Genomic DNA, 25,952 nt, shown 5'->3' with positions numbered 1-25,952 from the left:
GATATACATTTGTTAGAAAACCAGAAGCCTTCTTACTAGGATTGGTAGGTAATGAAATTGATAGAAAAGATTGTAAACTTTTCCAATATGCTGTAACAGCTGCAAGAATACTTCTGGCGCAAAGATGGAAGCAGGAAGAAATTCCAACTGTGGAAGAATGGAGAATGAAACTGACCGAATATGCGGAACTGGATAAACTGGGAAGATTCAATATCAGAAAGACCAAAAGTTTATCGAGGACTAGGGGATATTTACAGATTATCTGAAAAGCATATGTGATGCACAGACAACGCTTGTTGGTTTTGAAGAGTCTCTGTGAAAAATTAAGAAATATTGTAAAAAAGAAAGTAGGAGAAAGGAAGAGGAATGGTTAAAGGCAATAATAAGTTCAGAAATGTGTTAACAATAGAAATTTTAACGAAAGATTGGCAGAGAAACTGAGGGTAGTAAAAAATTGATGAATGTGAGAGTTAATATGAGTTGATTGTATAAAAATGTTTGGAAAATGAATAAAAAAATTATTATAAAAAAAGCCTTTGTACAATTTATATACTGCTAATTGCCAAATCCAATTAACACCAAAATGAAAAGGTGCCAGAGCTCCAAAGGTGAGGTCATACAATCTGTCACCCATTTCTACACAGCAGGCTACCCTAGATCATTATGGATGGAGCCCCTATTGAGTAAAGACATACATAAAAACATGTCTTAAATAATGTTATAAAAGGAGAAATCATACTGAAGACAGAAGTGGCCAACTGAGCGAATGATAGATCTCTTGATGTAGTTTGCAGAACTCCAGAAGAACTTTGCTGAACTTTGGGTTCAATCCCTGGAAACTCCAGGTGGAGCTAGGAAATACTCTTGTTTGAGACATCAGAAGGTCTGGGTAGACAATGCTGGAGTAGAGGAACCAATGGGCTGACTCAGTGGAAGGCAGGTGAATGCCTTATGTTCCCCACTGATAGTAATATTTTAAAAGAGTATCAACAAGAACGTATTATTCACCAGGTGTGGGAAACTGTGGATATATAATCCCCTTCCCTTATAGTTCTGGTATATTAGTGTCCCAACTCCTAAACCACTCAAGGAAACAGTTTCGCCTAGTGCAAGGATCACTCGTAAACAAAATATAGAGGCTCTCTCAATGCTACTCTCTGGATTCGGTCCGGAAAATAGGATTGGAACCACTGCAATACGGTGTCCCCGAGTCCTGTTCCCCAGAGCTGGTCGAAGAGGAGACCACAAGCAATGGCTATCAAATGTCAAGGAGAGATCAAGAAGGAGGAGCAAGGTCATACACACACACCCTCGTCCCACTATCTGCAAAGGTCATCTATCAAGGCAGCCAAGGTTGACTCAGTTCCATGGTCAGGCCTGACCCCAGATTGGAATGGATCTAAATAATCTGTGTCCTCCAAGAATGCTTGCAGCTGCCCCGCCATGGCCCTCTTCAATACCTTCCCCCCAAAGCAACTGCCCGATAGTTGTCCCAATCCAAAGTGTCCCATGCAGTGCTTGGCCTACACTTCTATAGCCTGACTGGCAGCATTGTGCACCCCTGGCCCAGGGTTTCCTTTGGGGTCAGCCCCTTTGGGGGGGTCAGCCCTCGGCCTGTTGTTATAGTAAGGTGGGCAGTGGACCACACCTCAACCCCAGTGGCAGAAATTAGATACTAACTTCCGTTACAAATAGCACAAACACCCTTGTTGTTGTTTAGTCGTTTAGTCGTGTCCGACTCTTCATGACCCCATGGACCAGAGCACACCAGGCACTTCTGTCTTCCACTGCCTCCCGCAGTTTGGTCAGACTCATGTTTGTAGCTTCAAGGACACTATCCAACCATCTCATCATCTGTCGTCCCCTTCTCCTTGTGCCCTCCATCTTTCCTAACATCAGGGTCTTTTCCAGGGAGTCTTCTCTTCTCATGAGGTGGCCAACGTATTGGAGCCTCAGCTTCACGATCTGTCTTTCCAGTGAGCACTCAGGGTTGATTTCCTTAAGAATGGATAGGTTTGATCTTCTTGCAGTCCATGGAACTCTCAAGAGTCTCCTCCAGCACCATAATTCAAAAGCATCAATTCTTCGGCGATCAGCCTTCTTTATGGTCCAGCTCTCACTTTCATACATCACTACTGGGAAAACCATAGCTTTTACTATACGGACCTTTGTTGGCAAGGTGATGTCTCTACTTTTTAAGATGCTGTCTAGGTTTGTCATTGCTTTCCTCCCAAGAAGCAGGCGTCTCTTAATTTCGTGGCTGCTGTCACCATCTGCAGTGATCATGGAGCCCAAGAAATTAAAATCTCTTACTGCCTCCATTTCTTCCCCTTCTATTTGCCAGGAGGTGATGGGACCTGTGGCCATGATCTTCGTTTTTTTGATGTTGAACTTCAGACCATATTTTGCGCTCTCCTCTTTCACCCTGAATAAAAGGTTCTTTAATTCCTCCTCACTTTCTGCCATCAAGGTTGTGTCATCTGCATATCTGAGGTTGTTGATATTTCTTCTAACAATCTTAATTCCGGCTAGGGATTCATCCAGCCCAGCCTTTCGCATGATGAATTCTGCATATTAGTTAAATAAAGAGGGAGACAAAATACAGCCCTGTCGTACTCCTTTCCCAATTTTGAACCAATCAGTTGTTCCATATCCAGTTCTAACTGTAGCTTCTTGTCTCTATGTGGGATCTAAGCAATACAGCAATATATGTGTCTCTAAGCAATACAGTTAAATGGGATGAGGATGATGTGTATGCCTTTATTTTGCATATTGCAGAGTTCATTTTATATCGGATGGCAGTAGAATAGTTGTAACATTAACTGGAAATGGAAGGTTGTCATTGGGGAGAAGCAGCCTTTGTAAATTCAGTCTAATTCTTGTTAAATCCATACAAGTGAGACTATTGACATTGCTGGTGTCATTTGTTTATGTGCACACAGGCCATCATGTATGAATGCACATTTAATGAAGACCAAGGGGTTAAGCCAAAGGTTTCATAGGAAAAGGTGAGTATTAAGAAAGGGTTTGACCTGGCGGGGAGAGAGAGAGGGAAGGAGGGAGGGAGGGAGGGAGGTGTTATGCTGAGAAGGGGATTTCAGGCACATGCATCAGCAAGTGGAAATGAGCAGGGGTTTTTTTGGAGAGCAAGAGACTTTCAGGATATGGGAGAAGGCGGCACAATGGAATTGGCTGAAGAGAGCTTTTAAAAGCTAGACAGGGGGATTGTGCTGCAGCAACATGATGGCTAACTACAGAGCATCTGAACGTGGTACAGAAGACATGGAGAAATTGGGAGCACAGGTCAGGTAGTTCTTCAGCAGTGTTCGAAACTCCCATTGTTCTAGGTGCATTTTGCAACAGGGAATTTCATTAGTGTGAGCAGTTTCTGATCTCTGGGCGCAGTACTGCACCTAAGATTTCAGATTAAAACTGCAGAGTGGAATGAAACGAGGACCTTTTTCTGCCTCCCGACTTCAAGCTACTCTCTGAAGACTGGAGAAGAGACCCTCTTAAGAATATTAGGGCAGTGGGCAGGGGAAGGACCGGACCATGTGAAAAATGAACATAATATTTTAGCTGCAGTTCATTCATTTTCTGCTTTGTATTAAAAAAGTGTGCCTAGACATTCCGTTGTTGTGCCCATAACCTAGGTTTAAAGTGACATTTTAGCTCCTAGCTTTCATATCTCATTTTCTAACACTGCTCTTCAGCAATATCTTGAAACCAGTACTTATTGACTTTAATACATTTGTACCCTGCACTTTCAACTCCCAAGTGTTCCTAAGGTGACAAATAATATGAATATGTAACATAACTATCACACACACATGCACACAGAGCTAGCACCCGCAAAATGCATCAAACACAGCAACAACAGCTGAGTTCAACTGTTTAAAAAGGGAGAAGTTCAAGTGGAATAGAAGCCTGGGGAAACTAAAATACCCTTGACTGGTGGCTAAATTGCATCACAGTAGGCACCATGTGAACTTCCTTTAAAAAAGACACACTGTATCAAGGGCGGCAGGGGGTGGTGGGACTAATGAAGAAAGCTCTTTCCAGCCAACACGTTTCTTGCCTCAAGAGATTCTATGTCATCAGTGGACATCAGCCACTGCCAAATGAAAATGCTCTTTGCATTAGCCTATGTTCATTTCTTCTTATTCTCCCAGTTGTAAACTACGCACGACCATGACATAGCCGAAGAGCATGGCAAATAAAAGACCAGGGTCATGTTCTGAATAGCAGAAAGGAGATTAAAGTCCTGAGAGTGGATGGACCGGAGGTGCTACAATGCAATGCTGTGAATGGTCAGATAAGGAAGGACAAGTGATAAGCGCTCTTAAAGAACTACTGGAGCTGACAAACAGTATCTGCAAGCTGCTGCAAAGATAAAATGACAAAAGGCTTTACAAATAAGACATGAGAGGGTGCCACTTTCTAATTTGCCATCATGGGAGTAATCCTGCAATTTAGTGTTTATTTTTAAAAGACCAGCTGTGATGCCCATCACCGTTCAAACATAAAATACAAAACAAGTCTCAACCTGAAATTGATTTGCAACACAGGATTAGCCATTGGAGATGGTAGGCGGGAGAAAGAAGACGAGGAGAGACAGAAGTTAAGGACACTTTTACAGCTGCAAATAAGAATTCCCGAAGGACTCCATAGCTTTGGGAGGAAAAGTGCTTAAGGTAAAGATGCCTGAGGAGCAGGGAATAAACTTAGAAGAGGCGCAATGAAATGTGATCTGCTCAGGACTTCTAAGGGATGTATTATGAAGTGGGAGGTGCTAAGGGTGATAGAAGATGAAGGCTAAGATGTGCAGGGATTTTAAAGATAGGAACTGGAAGTTTAGGCATGGCATTCACATCCCTTTGCCACATGCTGCTACAGTCTTCCCAAACTTGGTGTTATACAGACATTTTGCATGCTCTGATGGGAGTTTTACTCCAGAATGTCTGGGGGGCACCAGACTGAGGAAAGCTCCTCTACCTATACCTTTACCTACAACTTATCCCCATTCCCCAGTGATATTTAACATACTGGGAACTGTGGGGAGAATAATTCTGTGTGTAGATTGGCTCTGAATGTAACAGTCCCCCACATCTCATAAATTCTCCCTCCCACCTAACTTTCCTTTCTATCTTATTGCAGAAGCATCGTCACAAGGGAAAACCAACATGGCAGTGGACAACCAGCTCCTCAACGACTCCTGCTCCAATAGCTCAGCTCCCGTTTTCACAGGCCTGGACCTTCTCTTTGAACTGAAGCCACTCTTCATTCCTCTCTACGCCATCCTGGTGACGGTGGCCTGCACGGGGAACTTTCTCCTCCTCCTCCTCATTGGTACCACCAAAAAGTTGCACTGCACCACCAATTTCCTCATTGGGAACTTGGCAGCCGCCGATCTGATCATGTGCATTTTCTGTGTCCCGCTGACTGCCTCGTACGCGTTTGAGATTCGCGGCTGGCTCTTTGGGATGTTCATGTGCTACTTTGTCACCCTCATGCAAGTGGCCACTGTGTTTGTGTCCGTCCTCTCCCTCACTGCTATCGCTGTGGACCGGTATATTGTCGTCGCTTACCCCATTCGCAAAAGGGTCAGATGCAAGTCCTGTGCCTACATTGTGGCCTTCATTTGGTTGCTCTCTATCGTGGTCTCAGTCCCCACATCCATGCACACCCATTACCTGGATCTCAACAGCATTGGCCATGACATGATCATCTGCGAAGAATTCTGGAAGCACCACAAGACCGAGAGGTGGCTGTACTCTTGCTTGATGCTCCTCTTGTCCTACATGCTCCCGCTCTCTGCCGTCTCCATCTCCTACTGCGCCATTACTTATCGCCTCCGGAACAGGAGCGTCCCAGGGGCTGCCTACCACGGCCAAGAGAAATGGGCTAAAAAGAAGCAAAAGACTTTCCGGATCCTCGTCATCTCTGTCATGTGCTTTGCTTGTTGCTGGCTCCCTCTTCAGGTGGTTAATCTGATCATAGATATAGACGAGGAGTTTGTCGTCCTAGACAAGAGATATGTCAACGTCATTCAAGTGTCCTGTCATGTGGTCGCCATGAGTTCTGCGTGCTTCAATCCATTCATCTATGCCTCCCTCCACAACAAGTTCCGACTCCACATTAGCAACTACTTTCATCAAAGGAAGAGGTCAAGCACCATGTGCCGCAAGGCTTCCCGGCTGAATACCTGCTCCACTTTGGCAGATCATCCTGTGGGCCACAGTGAAAAAATAGCGCTGCAAGAGAAGTTTCCTTTTAGCTCAAACCCAGCAGCCCTACAAATATAAAAAGAGCCAATCTACTGTCAAGGGTGTATGGAGCACCTTTGCTCTCAGCTTGTATAATGTGTGGTCCATAGCAGCTGGTGTGCTGGACCCCTGAAACTGGCATCCATTCAACTTACCTGGATGGTGTTGGGGATACACAGGCACAGCAGAGCTGCTATTGGGTTTGCCCTGCCCTGCCCTCTCTTTCTCCCTGCCCCAGCCCAGCCCTGTAATCCAGGTAAGCTGTAATGATGCTGGTGCTGAACGGACAGCTCCTTGGCTCTGCAGTCCCATCAGCCTCTACTACTGTGTGCATACCTGCCCTGTAGTCTGTACAGCCTGTAAAGGGGGCGGTGGTGGTTATTGGCTGGTTTTTGTGTTTTCTGTTGTGTATTCTGTGTTCTCGGTTTGTATTTTCATGTTGTGAATTGCCCTGTGAAGGGCGGTATACAAATTTAATAAATAAATAAAGATAAGGAAGTGCCCTCCATTAAAAAAAGTTTCCAGATCTGTAAAAATGGCATTGCTGGGAGTGGAGGATGGATTGCAAAACCAGCAGATGGGGTTTCTGGCTGAAGAAGCGGAGCCAGCTAATCTGAGAAATGCAGCTGTTATATATATATTCATTCAGAATCAACATCTGAACATATCATTGGCAGAAGACACACTACTTTTTGTACTTGCAAAGTGGACCAGTGCATTTGGTAAAAGCTGAACCAATGTTGTCAGGTCTATAGGGCCAAATTTATAGAAATTGCTTGCTTTGAACTCCAGTTTTTCCCCTCGTACTTTGTCACACCAGAGTTGAACAGATGTGGATGTATATATTGCATTTCCATGCAGAACATTCAAAATGTTGCTTGTAATTATAATTCATACATTACATCAAAGTTATTTTTCACGAGTAAGTGAAACAAATGGGAATAATTAAGATTCCATTCACACTGTGCTAGTGTCTTATTGTGCTAGTTTTAAAAGTAAGATGATTATTGTGACAATGTGATGTGCATGTCAGAAACTGAAATAAAATTGGATATGGGAAAATACACTGTAACAAGCAGCCAATTAGATATTTAGGCCACAGCACCAATGTATTTGCACCATTAACTCCTATTCAAGAGCTAGGGAATTCCACAAACTCCAATATTCTCCCAGCACCTTTAAAAAAAATTATTCTAAATTATGGCTTTGCTGGAATTTTTTAAAGTCAAATAGCATGTAAAAAAATACCTTCTCAGAAATGGAAATTATATTTTAAAATTACTATTATTGTTGCTATAGCTTTGTGGTTAAAGTTTTGCAAGTGTATACGTAGACTGGCAATAAAAGGAAAGATCTAAGTGTAAAATGATGCAGAAACGCCCCCCCCCCCAAAAAACTTCACATATATAATGATCCAGTCTGAACTGGTGATGACTAATTGGGAAATAGATATTTGGTCAGTGAGGAGGTCACATCTGGCAAGTAGCAGCTGCGGAAGAAACCATTTTTGTTCCTGGAACTACCAGGGGAGAGACTGAAAAGAAAACTGCCAATATTGTAATGTCCATATAGATACCTGTGGCAAAGCCGCATTTTGAATACTGCTTGCAATTCTGATCTCCACATCCCCAAAAGGATATCGTAGAGCTGGGAAAGTTGCAGAAAAGAACAACTGGCATAATTGGGTGAGGGTGGAATTTCTGCAGCATTTCCTTATAAGAAAGAGCTACAATGTTTGACTTACTTATGAGTAATCATGCCTAGGATTGGGTTATAGAACTTGCAATCTTCATGCTTGTAAATATACAGCTAAAGTGAAGCATTTTTATATCTTAGTGATTGGAGTCACTGAATTGAGCACATGCTTATATCCAGTGCTTTTTTCCTGGGGGGTACGCAGGGGTACGCATACCCCTAAACATTTTGTGAATCTAACGGGAGAAGAAGCTAATGATTTAAAACTTTTTAGGTTCTTCTCTAGCACGGTGAAACATCAGTTCCGTTGCTACCCCCAATGGCAGCCTCGTTTCCTTGTCACAGAGTTTCCTGAGTCTCAGACGGAATGAGAGTACAGTGGTATCTTGGGTTAAGAACTTAATTCGATCTGGAGGTCTGTTCTTAACCTGAAACTGTTCTTAACCTGAGGTACCACTTTAGCTAATGGGGCCTCCCGCTGCCGCCATGCAATTTCTGTTCTCATTCTGAAGTAAAGTTCTTAACCCCAAGGTACTATTTCTGTAACCTGAAGCATCTGTAACCTGAAGCGTCTGTAACCCAAGGTACCACTGTACTCCTAAACCTTTTTAAGAAAAAAAAAGCACTGCTCTTCCACTAGCCTCAGTAGAGTTTTAAGATTCTTCAGGGAGTGTTTAGCATTTTGGGGGTGGGGCAACACTAAGGCCTATTTAACACGAGCACATCAAAGACAAAGTGTTCACATCATCCTATGCACACTTACCTGGGAGTAATCCTACTGAGCAAGTGGGATTTACTTCTGAATAAACATATGCAGAATTGGCAGCATGTTGTTTTCTCCTGCAGCTTGATAAAAGGTATGTGGTTATATTTTTTAGCAAAGTCCGTATCTATTTTTGTAAGCTGGCCACATATTGAAACAACCTCTCCTAGTAACAGCTCAATAAAATCCATTTCAAGGGGCTTAGATATAAACAGGTGCCTATTGATTTATTTCATATAAAGGGGATGGCTAGGTAAGATTTGCAGCCCCTTGCTACTCTGTGCCAGCAGCAAAATCTCAATCACCACAGAAATCCCCTGAGCTGCGCTCAGTATTTCAAATGCAGCCGAGCACTCTTCATGAGTGAGACCAGAAACTATTTAGTTGTAACAAGCACAGTGCGCTGCAACACTTGGGAGAGCTTAGTGCGGTCTAATAATGCTTTAGTAAAGACTGTATTTCTCTATGAAGTCGTTACACCAAAATGAACTTTTGACGTGGATGCTGAGAGCATTGCTGACAGCTGACGGGCTCTCTGTCTGTCTCATGAGATCATGGAGGCATGCGCCTTGAGGGGTGAAGTCACACAGTGGAAATCATTGACAAATCTGGCTATATCCTTACGGCATAAAAGTCCCTGCAATTTAGTTATTGCAGAATAAAATAGCACATATGTTATGGGTCTCTAAGGAATAGGAAGATCCTGATCACTTCTATTCAGAGTTTTGGTTTCAGATTTACAGTTATCTCACTCCCTGTGCCGTCAATAGAAATATGACTGTCATGATTTTAGCTCAGGTGTTATTACCGTATTTGATATGTTTAGGTTCCGGATGCCCTGCCTTTAGTCTCTTGTATTCTTGAATTTTTGTTATTGTTTACTTGTCTCTGTGGCTCCATAGTAACTTGAAAACAAATAAAAATAAATGTTTTAAAAGGTAAAGGTTGCGTCATTGTCGGTCATGTATAACAAGTTGCGGCTGGTGGCTTGTGAAAAGAAATGTATTGTAGCAAGGTTATGCTTTACTTTACGCTGAATGGAATAAACTGTATCCAGCTATTTTCCTATCATAATTATGCTGTGCATAATTCATAGATAGCAACACATTTTATATTCAATACAGATGTACAAAAGCCATGCGTGTGCATGTTCAGTGTTTCTTTTAAAGAAGTAGGAACATTCTCACATCATCCAACCTCCCACCCTGATATGAAGTGCCACTTTATTTTTGCAGTTATTTCTTATGCTACCTCTTGTCAATCAAGTTGTTTTTAAGAAATGCAGTCCAACACAGAGTACAGCCACCAGCAACTTCACTTTTCTTCTGGGACGTTTATCTTTACTACTACTCTGTTGGAAGAGTTTTCAAGGGAAAATGTGTCTAGGTAGGACCAGTATGCATTAAGCAGATCATACAGAAAGCCCACCAAACCTCAAACTTTAAAAATGATGCATACTCAAAAACCTGGATGGTTTGTCTGGAAGAGTGCTCTAAAAATGAAGTAGTCCAATAAAATTCCCTGGACTTTTAGACTGTAAATCTGAAAATGGCAGAGTATGTCTATTTCCTAGCTGTATCAAACATACTGAATCCCTCCCCAATCCAACTTGAGGCAGGGAAAACCCTCATCTATGCAACTAATGAGCTATATTTGAAACTAACTAAAAGGAACATTCTTCATCTCAAAACGGTCAAAAACCCTCAGAGGATATTAGACAAAAAAACAAAACAAAACCCTAGGATATTGGGGGGGGGGGCTCTTTGTAGACTTTTCATGGTTACCAAAGGAAAATACCATGTAATTTTCTGCTTTCCTATTCTAAATATCTGGGTCAAATGTTAATTTTGCTGGACTATGTAACTACACATACATACACGCACAGCTTGTTTTATTAAAGAGTCAACAATGAACAGTAAAATGAAATCATGACAATTTTGCCAATAAGCGCACTATAGTACTTGTCAGGGGCTCAGGAGCAGAGGCACAGGAGAGGGAGGAAATGGAGAGCGAGGGGGAGGAATCCGAGGGGAGCGTAGGCGATGACAGTGGTCCGAGGAATTCCCTGAGTCTCTCCAGCGAATTGGAAGATTCACAGAAGGGGGCGCCGATGGCCAGGGCAAGGGGGGTGCCAAGGGAGATACCCCAGAAGGAAGGGGCCAGCGGGGACTCCCAGAGCAGCAGTTGGAAATCAGGACCAGCTTCCCCACCAGAGCGCAGTGGGGGGGAGGAGTCCCAGGTATCGGGACCAGTGTGCTCACCACCAGCGAGAGGAGATGAGTCAGGATTGACCACGCCTCCATCGGAGAGCGCGGAAACGGTCAAGAGGAAGGTTGCCGGCTGGGCGCGCGCGCCAAGTTCAAAAGTACAGGCGAGCGGCACAGCAGGTAGCCCGGATAGGGAACCAGGTCCTAAAGCCCGCCGGAAGGAGGGACAAGAGTCAGGGGGGTCAGCGTCAGAAGAGTCCAGAAAGGAGGAAACCCCGGGGGGCAGACGGACCCAGAGGAGGAAAGAACAACGGAAAAGGTGGAGTAAGGCTAGAGTCTTAAACTGGTGTATAGGGGGCGGGGACTCAGACGGAGCTTCGCCGGTCTAGGTTCTAAGACGTAGAGCTGCACGCTGCGGCTTGGAAATGGAAACTGAACTTCAATAAAGACTTTTGTACATTATCACAGACTAGCGTTGGTCCTCTGTGAGCTGGGACCTAGAGGCAGCTCTGACAGTACTGTTTTGATTTTTGTGGAGATGGGGGAAGTCCCTTCTAACCCCTGGATCCAGCTTATGTTAAATAAGCCAGGCTAGCTTTCTGCTAAGGCAATTACCTGGGTGATGGGCCATTAGGGGGAACAAATGAAAGGGGCTCTGTGTGAGATGGTAAATGGGTGGGGCCCCTCCCCCAACTTGCAGAAAATTATAAGGGTAAAGCCAGAGTTGAGAGTTGCAGTGTTGTGATCTAGAAGCAAAGCAACAAGCTGGAAAGAGACACACACAGAGCAATGATTGATTTCTGTTTGAATCCAAGGCTGCGGCTATGGGAGAAGTAAGACCCTATTGGGGTGTTAATGCTGTGAACCCCTCCATTGTAGGCTCAGGTTGTAATGGTAAAGGTAAAGGGACCCCTGACCATTAGGTCCAGTTACAGATGACTCTGGGGTTATGGCGCTGGTCTCACTTTATTGGCCGAGGGAGCCGGCGTACAGCTTCCGGGTCTTGTGGCCAGCATGACTAAGCCGCTTCTGGAGAACCAGAGCAGTGCATGGAAACGCCATTTACCTTCCCACCGGAGTGGTACCTATTTATCTACTTGCACTTTTTGAGGGTGCTTTCGAACTGCTAGATTGGCAGGAGCAGGGACCGGGCAACAGGAGCTCACCCCATCATGGGGATTCGAACCACCAACCTTCTGATCGGCAAGCCCATATATATGTAAATAAGTCGTATATCCTCAAGACACCACAGCCTCTGCAGTGCTTCATTCCCAAAGGAAACACCAACCCTGGGTAAGTTCCTGGAACCCCTGGGGATCTTACACTGCTCAGAGATTGAGGAGGCCTGCAAGAGTACCAGTATTAAGCTGCAGAGAAAAGAATGCACTCCACCAAGTGGTAGAAACAGAAAGTGCAGGGGAAACGTAGAATTCAGACCCAGTATGCCACACGGGTAGCGCTGTCGGTTAAACCACAAAGCCTAGGGCTTGCCGATCAGACGGTTGGCGGTTCGCATTCCCACGACAGGGTGAGCTCCTGTTGCTCGGTCCCTGCTCCTGCCAACCTAGCAGTTCAAAAGCACCCTCAAAAAGTGCAAGTAGATAAATAGGTACCGCTCCGGCGGGAAGGTAAACGGCGTTTCCGTGCGCTGCGCTGGTTCACCAGAAGCAGCCTAGTCCTGCTGGCCACATGACCTGGAAGCTGTACACCAGCTCCCTCGGCCAATAAAGCAAGATGAGCTCCGCAACCCCAGGGTCGGTCACAACTGGACCTAACAGTCAGGGGTCCCTTTACCTTTACCTTTATGCCACACTCATTTGCATGTTGGATAGATGGAGTTGCCCTCTGTTTTATTGCAACTGCTGGAATGAGTTAATGAACAGAAGGGTGTCTGGGCTACTTGTGTCTCTCGGTCAGCTGCTCTCCTCAGTTAAGAGTGCTGGCGCTGGTTTGCCCCAAACATAACAGGTCACAGATCTGTTATGGGAGAAAAGAGACTTTCTCATCGTGAAGGAGAGAAGACAGAAGAGTTGAAGTGATCTTGTGCAGAATGCTTCAGTCTGGGGGGTTGCTAAGCTTCCCTATGGGCTGCAGTCACTGTTGCTGAAATGCACCCAGGAGTGGAAGCTTAGAGCTACCCTAGATCCTGCTTAGCAGTTCCTATTGGCTTGGTACTGTGCAGTCACAAAAGAGGCCACTGGCTGAGCATCTGACAACCAAGCTGCACCAGGGTACTTTGATTTAATTCAGTTTAGACCAGGCCTCCAGATGTTTTGAGACTACAATTCCCATCATCCCTGATCAATGGTCCTGCTAGCTAGGGATCATGGGAGTTGTAGGCTAAAAACATCTGGAGGGCCGAGGTTGAGGAAGCCTGATTTAGACTAATCTTTATTTGCCAGCTTAACTGTTTGTGCCTTTAGTATGAGTATGCCAGTTTGTAACAGGGCTGCTGGACTCCTGAGGAATTCCATGCAAAGGATCTTTCATTGGCGATGGCAGGACCAACCTTTAAGTACAGCTGCCTGGGGTCTTCCATATCTTTGCAAAGGTGCCAGGAGACAACGACATCGGCCTATAGCACACCGCCTCCCCAACATCTTTAACGATGATGGTGACAGTGAATCCTGCATGTGCTGTTCCCCTTTTCGTCCCAGCTTCCATGGTAAATGACATATTGCAAAAGTGACCTAATAAATCAGTGCCATTGTATGTAAATTGCCTGGCACTCTTTTGAGTCCTGTAAGGCGGCTGACAGCTGACCTTCATCTCATGCTGACCACCAGAAAGAAGAGCATGCTGCCTTTCATTTCCCTAAATTTGTAGCTCTTTACTTTTCCAAAGCAGACATGGGGCGGAAATGATGGCAAACTACTCCCGACATTGAAAGGAACACCCTGAACCGCAAACATTTGCATTCTGGGAACTGGCAGAAATTGATCCATAATCAAAGGCACCACTTTGTCTGTTTTTAAGCTTCTAAGGCTGTGTACATACATCAGCCTTTGAAGCCCCATGGTTTGGGCTTTTCTAAAAGCCCTTTTGTAGAGACTGCTTTGCAAGGGTCTATTCCTTTCTACTGTGCCAATAGCATGAGCAGTTGTCAAATCATTGTCCTCTGCAAACAAACAGGATGTGTCATCTGTAGCTAGAACACATTAGTTTCTTTGCTCCCTTCCCTTACGATGCCTGGAAGTTTACTGAAATACCAGAAATCCAGAAGCACAGCTCACTTATATTACAGTTTGCCCAGAGGCTTCCTTCCCTTGAACCATGCAGGCAACTTCATAGCATCTGTAAAGTTGGAAGGGATCCTAAGGATCATCTAGTCCAGGCATAGGCAAACGCGGCCCTCCAGCTGTTTTGGGACTACAACTCCCTTCATCCCTAGCTAACAGGACCAGTGGTCAGGGATGATGGGAACTGTAGTCTCAAAACATCTGGAGGGCTAAGCACTGGAGGAGGAACCGGGGGGCAGGGGGAGCGTACTGCCCCCGGCACCATCAGGGAGTGGGGTACCATCATGGCCACACACCCCGGACACGCACCACGCCCCCCCCACTGCGCCGGGTGCCACGCCCCTGCAAGCAGCACGACACACCCCCAGGATGCACACCACACCCCCATAGGCGGCGTGTCACGCCCCTGGGATGCACGCCAGCCATGCCCCCGCCTGCTCTCCTCCCCCGGTGCTGGAGCATGCAGCTTCGCCACTAGGGCTGAGTTTGCCTATGCCTGATCTAGTTCAACCCCCTACAATGCAGGTGTTGTATAGTGGGAAAGATGGGCGACAGACACAGCTCTTTAAAGAAACAGCTCTTTATTACAGCAGTTAGCACTGCTCTAAGTCTCTCTGAACAACAGTGAAGCTGGCTGCCTTATATAATGCTCAGTAACTTGTAACAGTAACAAATTCCAACTAACTACCCAATCAGTGAAAGCAACTCTCAGTCCTTCATTTGCATACTGGTGGCACAGAGTGGGAACTGCAGCCAGTCTGAATACATAACAGCAGGAATATGCAGTGTCCCATGCCAGGATTTAACCTCCAACCAGTGGCGTAGCGTGGGTTGTCAGCACCCGGGGCAAGGCAAATAATTTGTGCCCCCTAACCCGTGGATTTGCGCTCCCTAACCCTAACCCCTAGATGTTGCGCCCGGTGCGGCCGGCCCCCCTGCACCCCCCACGCTACGCCACTGCCTCCAACCTTGGCTCTACTATCCATTGGCTACATTTCTTCTTTCTTTTCCTTTTCTATTTTTTGCAAGGCATTCTGTATGCCCCCCCGAACCTTCAATGCCCACCACACTTTTAACAACCACCACCCTGCAAGCTTATTGATATACTAGAAGTCTGGTAGCACAAGTTATATTTTTACCCAGTGTATGTCCAGAGGCTTCCTTCCTATGCAGACAGCTTCATGGCTAAATATCTTTTTACTCTGGGCAAGGCACTCTGAGCATGCTCAGAGACTGCCTGTTCTGGTGCTAGAAAATAGTAACTGCAGACTGTAGTGTCTGTGTTATTGCAAGTCATATAATAATACTTTAATTCTATTAATGTTTAATTGTTTTAATGATTTTTAAAAAATAATTCCTCCTTCTCCCTCTTATATCAGTTAATTCCTCTGGAGTCATGGTGGTTTTGTAAAAGGGCTGTGGACAAAATGGATGTGCCTCAAATCTGTAGAACTGCCGCCATAAGCAGATAATATGGTTCTTGTTGGGAAAGTTGTACAGTGATTGCAAAACTAAATTGATCAAAGCTTCAGGATTTTGATAATCTGGAGAGATTACTTAAAAATAATACCACCAGGCTGCCTCTTATCAAACAGCCTCTGAAAGTTCCCTGGGGTCTCTCTGAAGCGTGTGTGGTGTTAAAATCAACTGAGGTGTTAAAATAAGCTGAGACCACTCAGGGCTTATGGAACAAGAGATGAATTCACTAAGATTAAAAAAGAAAAGTATAAGATCTGTAAATGTTACAGAGGGAGAAATGCAATGCCCCCAAAATTACACAAACCAGAAATATTCCAAAATATTCCCTTAGGAGCAAAACCAAATCAAAACTGGAGAAACAGGATTCTCAGACCCTAGTCTCGAACAGTTCCTAACTCATCAGGCTCTTAGCAGATTTTCCTGGCCATGATCGTATAGTTCAGGGGTCTGCAACCCGCGGCTCCGGAGCCGCATGTGGCTCTTTTACACCTTTGCCGCGGCTCCGGGGTGGATACTAGCGAGGGGAGGAGGCGCATTGTGCGCCCCGACACTCCCCACTGTGGCGGGCGCTGTACTGGCTGTGACGTCGCATGGGGGTGTGTGCGTTAGTCACGCACCGTCCCGACGTCACCTTCCCGCCCGCCCGCCTGCCCGCTACATTGTAAGGGGCATGTACTCTGGTCACTGAATTGAAAGGGGGCATGTACGCTGGTCACTGTTTTGAAGGGGAGTGAAGAACAGACACACACAAAAAGGTAACTTGTTAATTTAACGTTTATTTCTATGAGGAGGAGTAATTCTGAGGGGTCAAACAAAGAAATAATAAAAAAGTGACAAAAAAGTTATTTTTATAATGACGAGTTTTGCGGCTCCCAGTTTTTTTTTCTTCAGAAACGGGTCCAAGTGGCTCTTTTTGTCTTAAAGGTTGCAGACCCCTGGTATAGTGGTTAGTACTCTGCGTTGTGAGGCTCTTAGTAGATCTTCCTTGCTCACAAGAAGGCCTTTGGTTATTTGAAGTGTTTCTCCCAGGCTCCCCATAGAATCATAGCATTGGAAGGGACCCCCTTCCAGGAATCTCAACTAAAGCATCCATGGCAAATGGCCATCCAATCTCTGCTTAAAAAACTCCAAGAAACAAGAGTTCCACCACCTCTCATGTGAGTCTGTTCCACCGTCAAACAGCTCTTAACTGTCAGAAAGATCCTCCTGATGTTTAGTTAGAATCTCCTTTCTTGTAATCTGAATCCATCGGTTCGAGTCCTACCCTCCAGAGCAGGAGAAGACAAGCTTGCTCCATCCCATGTGACAGCCCTTGAGATACCTGAAGATGGCTATCATATCTCCTTTCAGTCTCCTCTTATCCAGGCTAAACATACCCAGCTCCCTCAACCCTTCCTCCTAAGGCTTGGTTTCCAGACCCTTGATCGTCTTGGTTGCCCTCCTGAGATTGCCCATGTGAGATCTGCATGGCCATGTTCAAGTTTTTATTTCACACACAGTTTAAAAAACAATGTCTCTATCTTCTACATAAGGACTGTGAACATCACCAAATCTGACAGAAGCAATCAATAAACTACACCCACCATGTTGACGCATAAAAGGGCTGGTATTGGAGTCTTTCCTTCTGCCTGCTAACCAGCTGTTTTGAAGAGCGCTGTCACTGATTTCATTTGCTACAGCTGCAGCTTATTCAGATGCAAATTTCCATTTGGGCCAGTGTAATCACTTTTGTTTAAAAGATAAATTATAGCCTGCATACAAAGAAGTGATTTTCAGTCATTAAAAGCTAAGCTCTGGCAGCCAAACTAAAAATGGTCATTTCTCAATATAAAATTTAATGTTTTGACCTCCCTCTTGGGGGCCTATAATCAGGCTGTGTTTATTCTGCAATTGCAGTAGTGCAAAATTGGGTACAGAGTGCATAATTCAGCATACTGTACTTGGAATACTGGTTTATTAAAAAGGTCCTTCGGCCTATGAATATAGTGTGCAGCAAAGTCTAAACCCTCCAAATGTCCCTATTTTCCAGGGATGTCTCTGATTTAGAGAAGCTGTCTTGGTTTCGGATTTGATCCGGGAGTGTCCCGCTTTTCCTTAGGATGTTCCTATTTTCACTGGAGAAATGTTGGAGGGTATGGGGTTATCCGACCCCCAAGCCATCTGAAGGAAATCCTGCATAGTGAAGTTTTTTTTAAAAATGTTTAATGTTTTCTTATGTTTTTATATATGCTAGAAGCTGCCCAGAGTACTGGGGCAACCCAATAAGATGTGTGGAGTATAAATAGTAGAATAATTATTATTACAGAATGGGATGTCCCTATTTTCATCAAAGAAATGTTGGAAGTTATGAAAGTCTGGTGAAACTGCAGAAGCCAGATCAGTATTTATCCACCACCAGTTATTAGCTTTGGACGTAAAAAGGGGTGTGAGACAGAAACTTTCTGGAAAGTGTAGAATGTATGATCCCTGTATGATCTCTGTTGGTTTTAGCACGCCAGAATGTGTGGAGTAGATACAAACCAGGTTTTACTTATGGTTCAGACTCACCACAGGCGAGAGCTGTTTAGGCAGCTGAGTAAGACTCTGCCTAAGGCTTGGTTTCCAATCCTGAAATTTAAAGTCTTATGCACTGGGGTGGTTGCCCCAGATGCAAAATTGTTAGGGGTGCAAAATTTCAACATCTGTTGCCTCAATACAGCTGCCTGCTTTCATCACTGGGCACCTTTGAAAACGATTTCTCCATGCAAAACCGGAAGTGACCTCTCCAGACAATGGAACAACTCATCTTTTCTTATTTCTGCTGCTGCGGCCTCCTGGGTGACGTGGATGCTGTTAGGCAGCTGCATGAACATGCATACTCCATCCGTTTCCTTCCCTCCAAGCGGCCCCTGTTTGGTCTGACCCAGCAAGGCTCTCCTTATTTTTTGAAGCCTGGGTGGAATTACACACATAAAAAACACTGTGAAAAGGGTTTTTTTTAAAAAAAAAAAGTTTTGAAAAATACACTGAATTTGGCATAGCTCACTTTCGCCATCTAGTGTCACATTTGTATATTGCACTTTGCAACACATTTAAAACGTTTTACTTGCATCTGTATAGCTGAGTCCCTATTCTCAAGGGAAAAGTGGGATCAGTTTTTTAGGTTAGAGAAAGGAAGGGCAGCAAAACTGTAGCTCTGGGGTTGGGGGCAGAGATCCTGAAGATCTCCATATCTGTTGAACCCTCGACACTTCTGACTATTGGCCATCTTGGCCTGCTGGGGCTGATGGGAGCTGGGGTTCAACATTTGGAGGACCATAAATTCCCACCTCTGCTGTAACCAAGAGGACTTTCCTGTCACAATAATTCAAGTGGAAACTATCTGAAATCGGAGGGAACATGTAAATTGAAATAAGAGTTTGTTCACGCAAAATAATGTTCTCATTTGTGAATGTGATCCTCCAATTTTGTCTTGTTGATAGTCCAAGGTTTTACTGTCAGAACAATTTCCCGAGGGAGCTGTTTTCCTAGGACACTTGGAATTCCATGCAGCATTTATTTGGATTGCATTCCAATCCTATAACCAAGTTTTGTTGGGTATCCATAATGCCCGGCCTAGCAACAGAACAACGTAGAAACAAACGAAAGTTATCTCAGCTGCAAAGTCAACAGCACGATCGGAGAGGCAAAAATAAAAATGAAACACAACTTCTCCAGTTACTCTCACAGCTTCAGGTGTAACATTCTGTAATAATGGGGCATCCATCACAACAGGCAGCCACCGTCAGAGCCCAGAGGAGACCCACACAGAGAAAACAGAGGTCACCGCAGTGCAAGAGAAGTTTCTAGAATCCCACGGATCGAGCACAAAAACTGTGCAAATCCTTGCACGCAGAATAGATCTTGGTGTCCTTAAGACAGGGACAGGCATTTTGTAAAAAGAGAGGTGCGGATCTCTGCAGCATCCATCCCCATGGCCTGTTGCTTGGCACCAGCTCAGGAAGCAAGGCTGGCTAGCAAAAAGCATTCAGGAGGACTGTGAGTGAGAGACAGGATGCATAGGCAAGGGAGCAGAGGGCTCCTCCACCTTTTTCACCTGAGTGTTATTTTTTTGCTCCTTAATCATGGCTTCTCCTCTTTCTACATGATTCTGGCAGATCTAAGTTTGAACAGAAGGATCTGCTGTTATTGCATCTCAGGGGCCCTTTACAACACAATCAGAGCCCTGAGACATCACAGTCATGGCTTCCCCCACAGAATTCTGGGTGCTGTAGTTTGTCAAGGGTGCTGAGAATTGCTTGGAGGCCTGTAGTCACCACAAAGAGCTACAGTTTCAGAGTTCCCTGTGAAGAGGGATTTATTCAGGCATAGGCAAACTCAGCCCTCCAGCTGTTTTGGGACTACAATTCCCACCATCCCTGACCACTGGTCCTGTTAGCTAGGGATGATGGGAGTTGTAGTCCCAAAACATCTGGCGGGCCGAGTTTAGGGATGCCTGGATTTATTGATATACCACTTGGAGAATAGGAGCTCTGTGAGGGGAACAGGGGCCTCCAAACAACACCCTTAACAAACTACAGCTCCCAGAAGTCTGTGGGGGAAGCTATGGCTATTTATACTGGCATAGTGCTCTAAATGTGTACTGGGACTGTGGCCTGTGTCTCAGTGGTGAACTGATATGCACCTAGAAGAACATGTGCTGTTAAGACCCAGCGGTGATGATGGAAGGACCTGTGAGGAACAAACTGTGTCTGTGGTTTAACAGCTTTCCTCCCCCTACTTTTGTGAAATTGCTTTGTTGTGAACCAAAAACTCCTGACTGTGGTTCTACAAGTGCTTCTTTTATTAAGAACACAACAAATTGCTTCATCTTGGCACCATCTGAAAAGAAGTAATCTGTGGATAAAAGCTTTTTGGTTGTTCTGGTCTAGGAGCTGAAAGCACAGACTGTGTCTTTGTGGGCTTGATTTTTTTCTTTTTTTAATGACACATAAGTGACATGGAAGTTGGAGCTGGGTGTACGCACAGCCCAATCTGATGCGCTCTCCTAATGGCACAAAGTGGGCTAGATTATGGGCTGCTAATCGTTTACACACCAGGGGGCATTGACAGGCAGGGACAACTTTACCCCAAGGTAAGGAATTAGAAGTGCCTTAAGGACTCCAATCGGTGTGAAGCTGGTTTGACAAACAGCACCCAACAGCAGCACCTGATAACAAAGTGCAGGATACACATACCTTTTGGATAATGTGTGAACAGAGATTAAAAACCCAGCCCTGGAAATGCAGAGAGTGTACAGTAATCAGGAGTGTGAACACAGCCAGGAGACCTTTCTTTCTCTTTTTCTCTGGACTTAGGGTCCCAGGTCGGAACTGATTTGGGATCCATCAGCAATACCTCTCTGCTTTGGAAACTTGAAGCAGCAGCAAAGTTGCACTCACTTGGGATGCAGAATTGACCCAGGAAGCATTGATTGCTGACCCCCCTATTCTAGCAATGCGTCATTATAGATACTTTAGGGAAGTGACTCCCAATTAGCTAAGGACTGTGGCCCCTGTTTTTCAAAAGCCACTTTTGATAACTCTATGATAGCTTTTGTTATGTGAGTGGTGCCAGGGACCCCTTGGGTGAGTTATGTGGACTCCCTGGGGCAGGGAGGGCCATCTAGGAGGGCAAGTGTCCCCCAAAAATTTCAAGGAAGGGGCTAGGCCCCCTCAAAATTCTTCAGCAACTGTGTGCATGCCGTGGATGCGCATCATGTGACGTGCTCATCTCACTCACGCATGCCGCATGGTGTGTTAGCGTCACTTGTGCAAGCTACAAAGCATGCACACAACATGTCAACTAAACTCCTGTTTGGCTGCTTTGTATCTGGTTGTTAGTTTGTAATTATTAGACAAGTCAGGGCATGAACCATTCAAGCTTAAGCACTGTTATTTCCCATTGATCTGAAAAGTAGTGCTAAGTGCAGGCTGAAATCAGTGAGTTTTTGAAGCTGTTAGTCTGGATTGTATCCTTTCTATCCATTTTCGGAAGGGGAAATGCATCCCCCCCCTTTTATTTCAACGTCTTCGCAAAGCAGTTCAAAATAATTTGCAATGCATCATTTAACATTATGCAATTACTGCCTCCATCTTTCTAACAGCTGCAAAACAACGAGACACGCTGTCGTTCCTCTTTGAAGCAAAAGCACATGTCACACCACTGTTGTGTCTCTATGAAAATATGTTACATTTTGATTGCGTTCTGTGCTTTAGTCCTTTGGCACCTTCGACCTTATGTCTCACTCAAGAATTGCTAACAAAATTAGCTCAGCTAATTTCAAATGCGTCAGAACTTGCCATTTCTTGTCCTGTCAAAATGTTCCGGGTGAAATTGTTCATGCCGCAGAAGGTGAGTGGTCAGTTTCGATCGGGGCTGCTGGTGGAGAATACTTTTCTCGGGCTCTGAACCAGCATGGGCTCCAAACTCTCAGCTTTCAATTTTTTAGAACAAGAAGTCAATCTGACACCTATAAAGAAAGTTAGAAAGGAAAATGTGCAGATAACGCTGTCAGGCTTTGGCAGACAAATGAAGAAAAGCTAGGTATGTTTAATCATTGTTGCTATGCAATTGCAGGAAGGAATGCTGACTGGGCTTGAGAGAGACCCTCCCCGGACAGCAGAAAAAACAGGAGAAGAAGCTTGTTTCTGTTGCTGCCAATCTGAACAGAGGATAGTCTTCCTGTGTACTGAGGTACCTTCCTCCACAGCCACATTATTTCACTTACTCCCCAAGTGTGCTGCCTTAACATTATCAAACACAACCAGCTGGCTTTGGCATATTTTACTCTGAAGTATTTCCCTTGAAATAAATGAGGCTTCCTTCCTACTCGGGAAAAATTGTGATATTGCCATGTTCACCACCCTCTCCAATTTTCCATGTCCCCCATACAGCTGCTAACGGGCTGTTTGTCATCACTGGGCTGTTATTTATACAGGAACCAGGAACCACAAATGTAAAATACAAAATGAACCAGCAAATACAATGAAAAAACCATCAAATGCCCTACAGCGGCAGCAAGTCAGTATTCATAGACTCATAGATCAGAGTTGGAAGAGACCCTGAGGATCATCTAATCCAACCCTGTAAAATGCAGCTGTCCCTTATGGGGATCGAACCTGCAACCTGGGTGTTTTCAGCACCGTGTTCTAACCAACTGAGCTATTCCTGTAGAATGAATTTTAGCACACGGGTGGTTACTTCAGAAAGGTTGGTAAAATGTGTGTGTATTTTGCTGTGAAGCTATACATACTTAATAGTATCTCTTGCTGGTTGTATATTTGTATTGCTTTTCCTCCCCGAAACTCAAGGCTATGTAAATTGTATTCTCCTCTTCCCTTTTAATCTTCACAACAGCCCTGTGAGGTAGGCTGAGTTGGTAGTTCAGACACCAAATCTGTGAAATTGAACATACTTAAAGTATTATTTTGCTTGTTGTTGATCAGGGTTGGCAAACTTTTTTTTGGGGGGGGGGGAAATATTTTGTTGTAAGTATTGAGACTATGAAATGTTGCAGTTAAATCGGGGGGGGGGGCTGATTTACTGGCTCACTTTTTCTTTATATGATCTGTGTATGGCATGCCATATTTGTTTCTCTTTTTTTCTACCAGGAGTTAAGGGTTGGATCAGTTGTTCTCCCTTCTCCCTCCTTCTGTCTTTGTAAGAGGCCTGTGAGGTAAAATAGGTTAATATATGCACATAAGCAGAAGCTTTTTGCTAATGGATTGCCTGGCGGAATGGGCAGGGCAGGGGGAGTGTTGTGAGACACTTCAGGCTTATTCTGCAGTAATTGGTTTGTAATGGCAGTCACCCACTGTGGAAACTAGAGAAGGTTACTCTCAAGAAGGATTCAGTTTTGCGTACTTTCAAATATATAATTATTTGCAGAGAATTTTTTTTAATAAAGACTTTTTTCTTTTATTGGGGGAAAAAGAATGAGTTGTGGCAAAAAACTTTCTTTATTGCCTTTTTTTTTCATTTCCACAGCCAATACAGTGGTGCCTCGCAAGACGAAATTAATTCGTTCCGCAAGTCTTTTCATCTTGCGAGTTTTTCGTCTTGCGAAGCACGGTTTCCCATAGGAATGCATTAGAAATCAATTAATGCGTTCCTATGGAAACCGCCTTCAGACCAGGTCCGGGGACAGTCTGTCCCCCGACCTCTTCTGAAGGCTGGTGGGGGGCAAAAGTCTTTGCTCCCCCCTGCCTGCCTTCCCGGGAGAGCGGAAAACGCAGCGCTGCCTTCCCGCTCTCCCGGGAAGGCAGGCAGGGGGGACAAAGACTTTTCCCGCCCGCCTTCGGAAGAGGTCCTGGACCTCTTCTGAAGGCTGGCGGGGGGCAAAAGTCTTTGCTCCCCCCCGCCTGCCTTCAAAAGCCGTCCGGGATAGCGGGAAGCGCTTCCCTGCTATCCCAGACCGCATTTAAAATGCTGGCGGTGGGGAGCAAAGCCTTTCGCCCCCGCCGGCCTTCCTGGACCTCTTCTGAAGTCCGGGGGGGGGGAAGGCTTTGCTCCCCACTGCCAGCATTTAAAAGAGGTCCCCGGAGATTTCCCTATGGGCTTTCGTCTTGCGAAGCAAGCCCATAGGGAAAATCGTCTAGCAAAGCGACGCAAAAACCGAAAAACCCTTTCGTCTTGCGGGTTTTTCGTCTTGCGAGGCATTCGTCTTGCGGGGCACCACTGTATTCTGCAAGGTAGGAGCTATCTGGAGTGATAATCCTGCCCCCATTTTGGTTGCTGAAAGCAAGATTCAGTAACACAAGGGATGTCACGTTGCACGAAATGGGGGTGGAAGACCATAAGATGTACTGCAGAGTTGGGAAAATGAGAGATTTAATGCCAAAAAACATTTTATACATCCACAAAATGCATTGGGCTTGGGCTCTCAGTTGTGAAACAGAACATTTATGTTAAGGTTGGAGGGATCCACTTATTCATTCATCTGGCCATATGATGGTCAGGTGCAAAAGAGAATGGCAGCCATGCACTTTTAATAGGACCCAGTAACAGAGGAGTTTCCCACAATGTCTGCCCCTTAAGACTCTTGATTGTGAAACAATCAGTATCGTTATCACAGAGTTTTTTCCCTTGCTTTTTTCCCCGCTCACTATAGTCTCATTATTCTACAGGCACAATTCAAGTTACTTATCTATTCTTGATTAAATGATACACCACGATCTTGGAACTACTCTTTTTGTTGCCCGGTTACAATGTGAATTTATCCCCTACTTTTCAAGGAAAGAAGCTTTCAGAAAGCAAATGAATGACTAAGACTGGATTTCTGAAGAGCCTTACTTAGAGGCACCCAGAAGCAATACTTTGTATTCCTTCACTCCATGTTGCTCTTCATGAGTCCAGAGGAACATTGCCTGGCTATTGTTTTATTGTTTTAATATGTTGTAAATTCTTTTGAGATTTTTATTAAAAATATAAAGCAGTATAGAAATTTAATAAATGCATGCATGCATACACACATACATACAAATAGAGATGGATGATGCTGGTGTGGCAAGCAGTGGGTTCCCATTGATATCAACCAGGCTATTCAGGCCCTGATTCAAGAATATCAAGCCCTGAAAGGACTGCTTACCTTCCTATGATGGCAAGTGGCGGTTGTGCCCTGGCATAGCCACGGTCCACACCCAGGGCAAACTTCTGACTGTTGGGAGATGGCACCCCATCTTTCTCTGACTATGTGTGTCGCTGGGAGTCTTGTATTCAAGTGGACCTATCACAGGCAAGCTGCATTTGAATGGACCTATCACAGGCAGGCTGCATTTGCTGGGAGGATTGTATTCAAACGAACCTATCGCAAGCAAGCTGCATTTGAATGGACCTATCTCAGGCAAGCAAGGGGTAAGTGAGGCTTTGTGGCAGACCTGAGTGGACCAGGGGCTGAAGTCATAGCCAGAGGATACCTGCTCTCCTAAATAAAGCAAATCACTAAAAATACTTAACTAACTGAGGTTCTTCCCCTCCTAACATAAATCCTGGCTACGCCTGTGAGCCTTGTAGATACAGTGGTACCTCTGGTTACATACACTTCAGGTTACAGACTCTGCTAACCCAGAAATAGTACCTCGGGTTAAGAACCTTGCTTCAGGATGAGAACAGAAATCGTGCTCCAGCGGCGTGGCAGCAGCAGGGAGGCCCCATTAGCTAAAGTGGTGCTTCAGGTTAAGAACTGTTTCAGGTTAAGAATGGACCTTTGAAACGAATTAAGTACTTAACCTGAGGTACCACTGTACTTGTCAGCTCAGTCAAAGCTGGATTTGGAGGAATGAGG

The 25,952-nt window shown here is 44.9% G+C and overlaps 1 protein-coding gene and 2 long non-coding RNA genes across 12 annotated transcripts in view; 1 reads left to right on the top strand and 2 right to left on the bottom strand.

Moving 5' to 3' along the window:
• Positions 1-25,952, top strand: part of LOC309356018 (prolactin-releasing peptide receptor-like) — a 247,944-nt gene that overhangs the window by 11,584 nt on the left and 210,408 nt on the right. For 3 of the 9 annotated variants that reach the window (XM_081887194.1, XM_081887196.1, XM_081887195.1), the window contains exons 2-3: positions 2,943-3,008; positions 5,158-8,227. In XM_081887194.1, the coding sequence (XP_081743320.1) occupies positions 5,184-6,305 (1,122 nt within the window). In that variant the 5' untranslated portion in view covers positions 2,943-3,008; positions 5,158-5,183 and the 3' untranslated portion in view covers positions 6,306-8,227. Of the gene's footprint in view, positions 1-2,942; positions 3,009-5,157; positions 8,228-25,952 lie in introns of those variants that run through there. The other 6 variants (XM_081887198.1, XM_081887199.1, XM_081887197.1 and 3 more) reach the window with 4 other exon arrangements.
• The window catches only part of LOC309356603, a 187,516-nt gene that overhangs the window by 25,713 nt on the left and 135,851 nt on the right, over positions 1-25,952 (bottom strand). The gene's annotated exons all lie outside the window — the stretch shown is intronic.
• On the bottom strand, positions 19,854-25,430 carry LOC309356469. Of its 2 annotated transcripts, none has more exons than XR_014162810.1 (3): positions 25,257-25,430; positions 23,222-23,338; positions 19,854-22,139 (listed from the first exon to the last, which is right to left on the bottom strand). It is a non-coding gene; the product is annotated as an uncharacterized lncRNA (long non-coding RNA). The 2 variants fall into 2 exon arrangements; XR_014162811.1 differs by lacking the exon at positions 19,854-22,139 and adding an exon at positions 22,146-23,066 and having other exon boundaries at positions 23,214-23,338.

This window comes from Podarcis melisellensis, assembly GCF_964234715.1.
Source record: "Podarcis melisellensis genome assembly, chromosome: 1".
NCBI lineage: Eukaryota > Metazoa > Chordata > Lepidosauria > Squamata > Lacertidae > Podarcis > Podarcis melisellensis.
The sequence above is the reverse complement of the archived record's forward strand: the minus strand, read 5'-3'. Positions and strand labels throughout refer to the sequence as shown.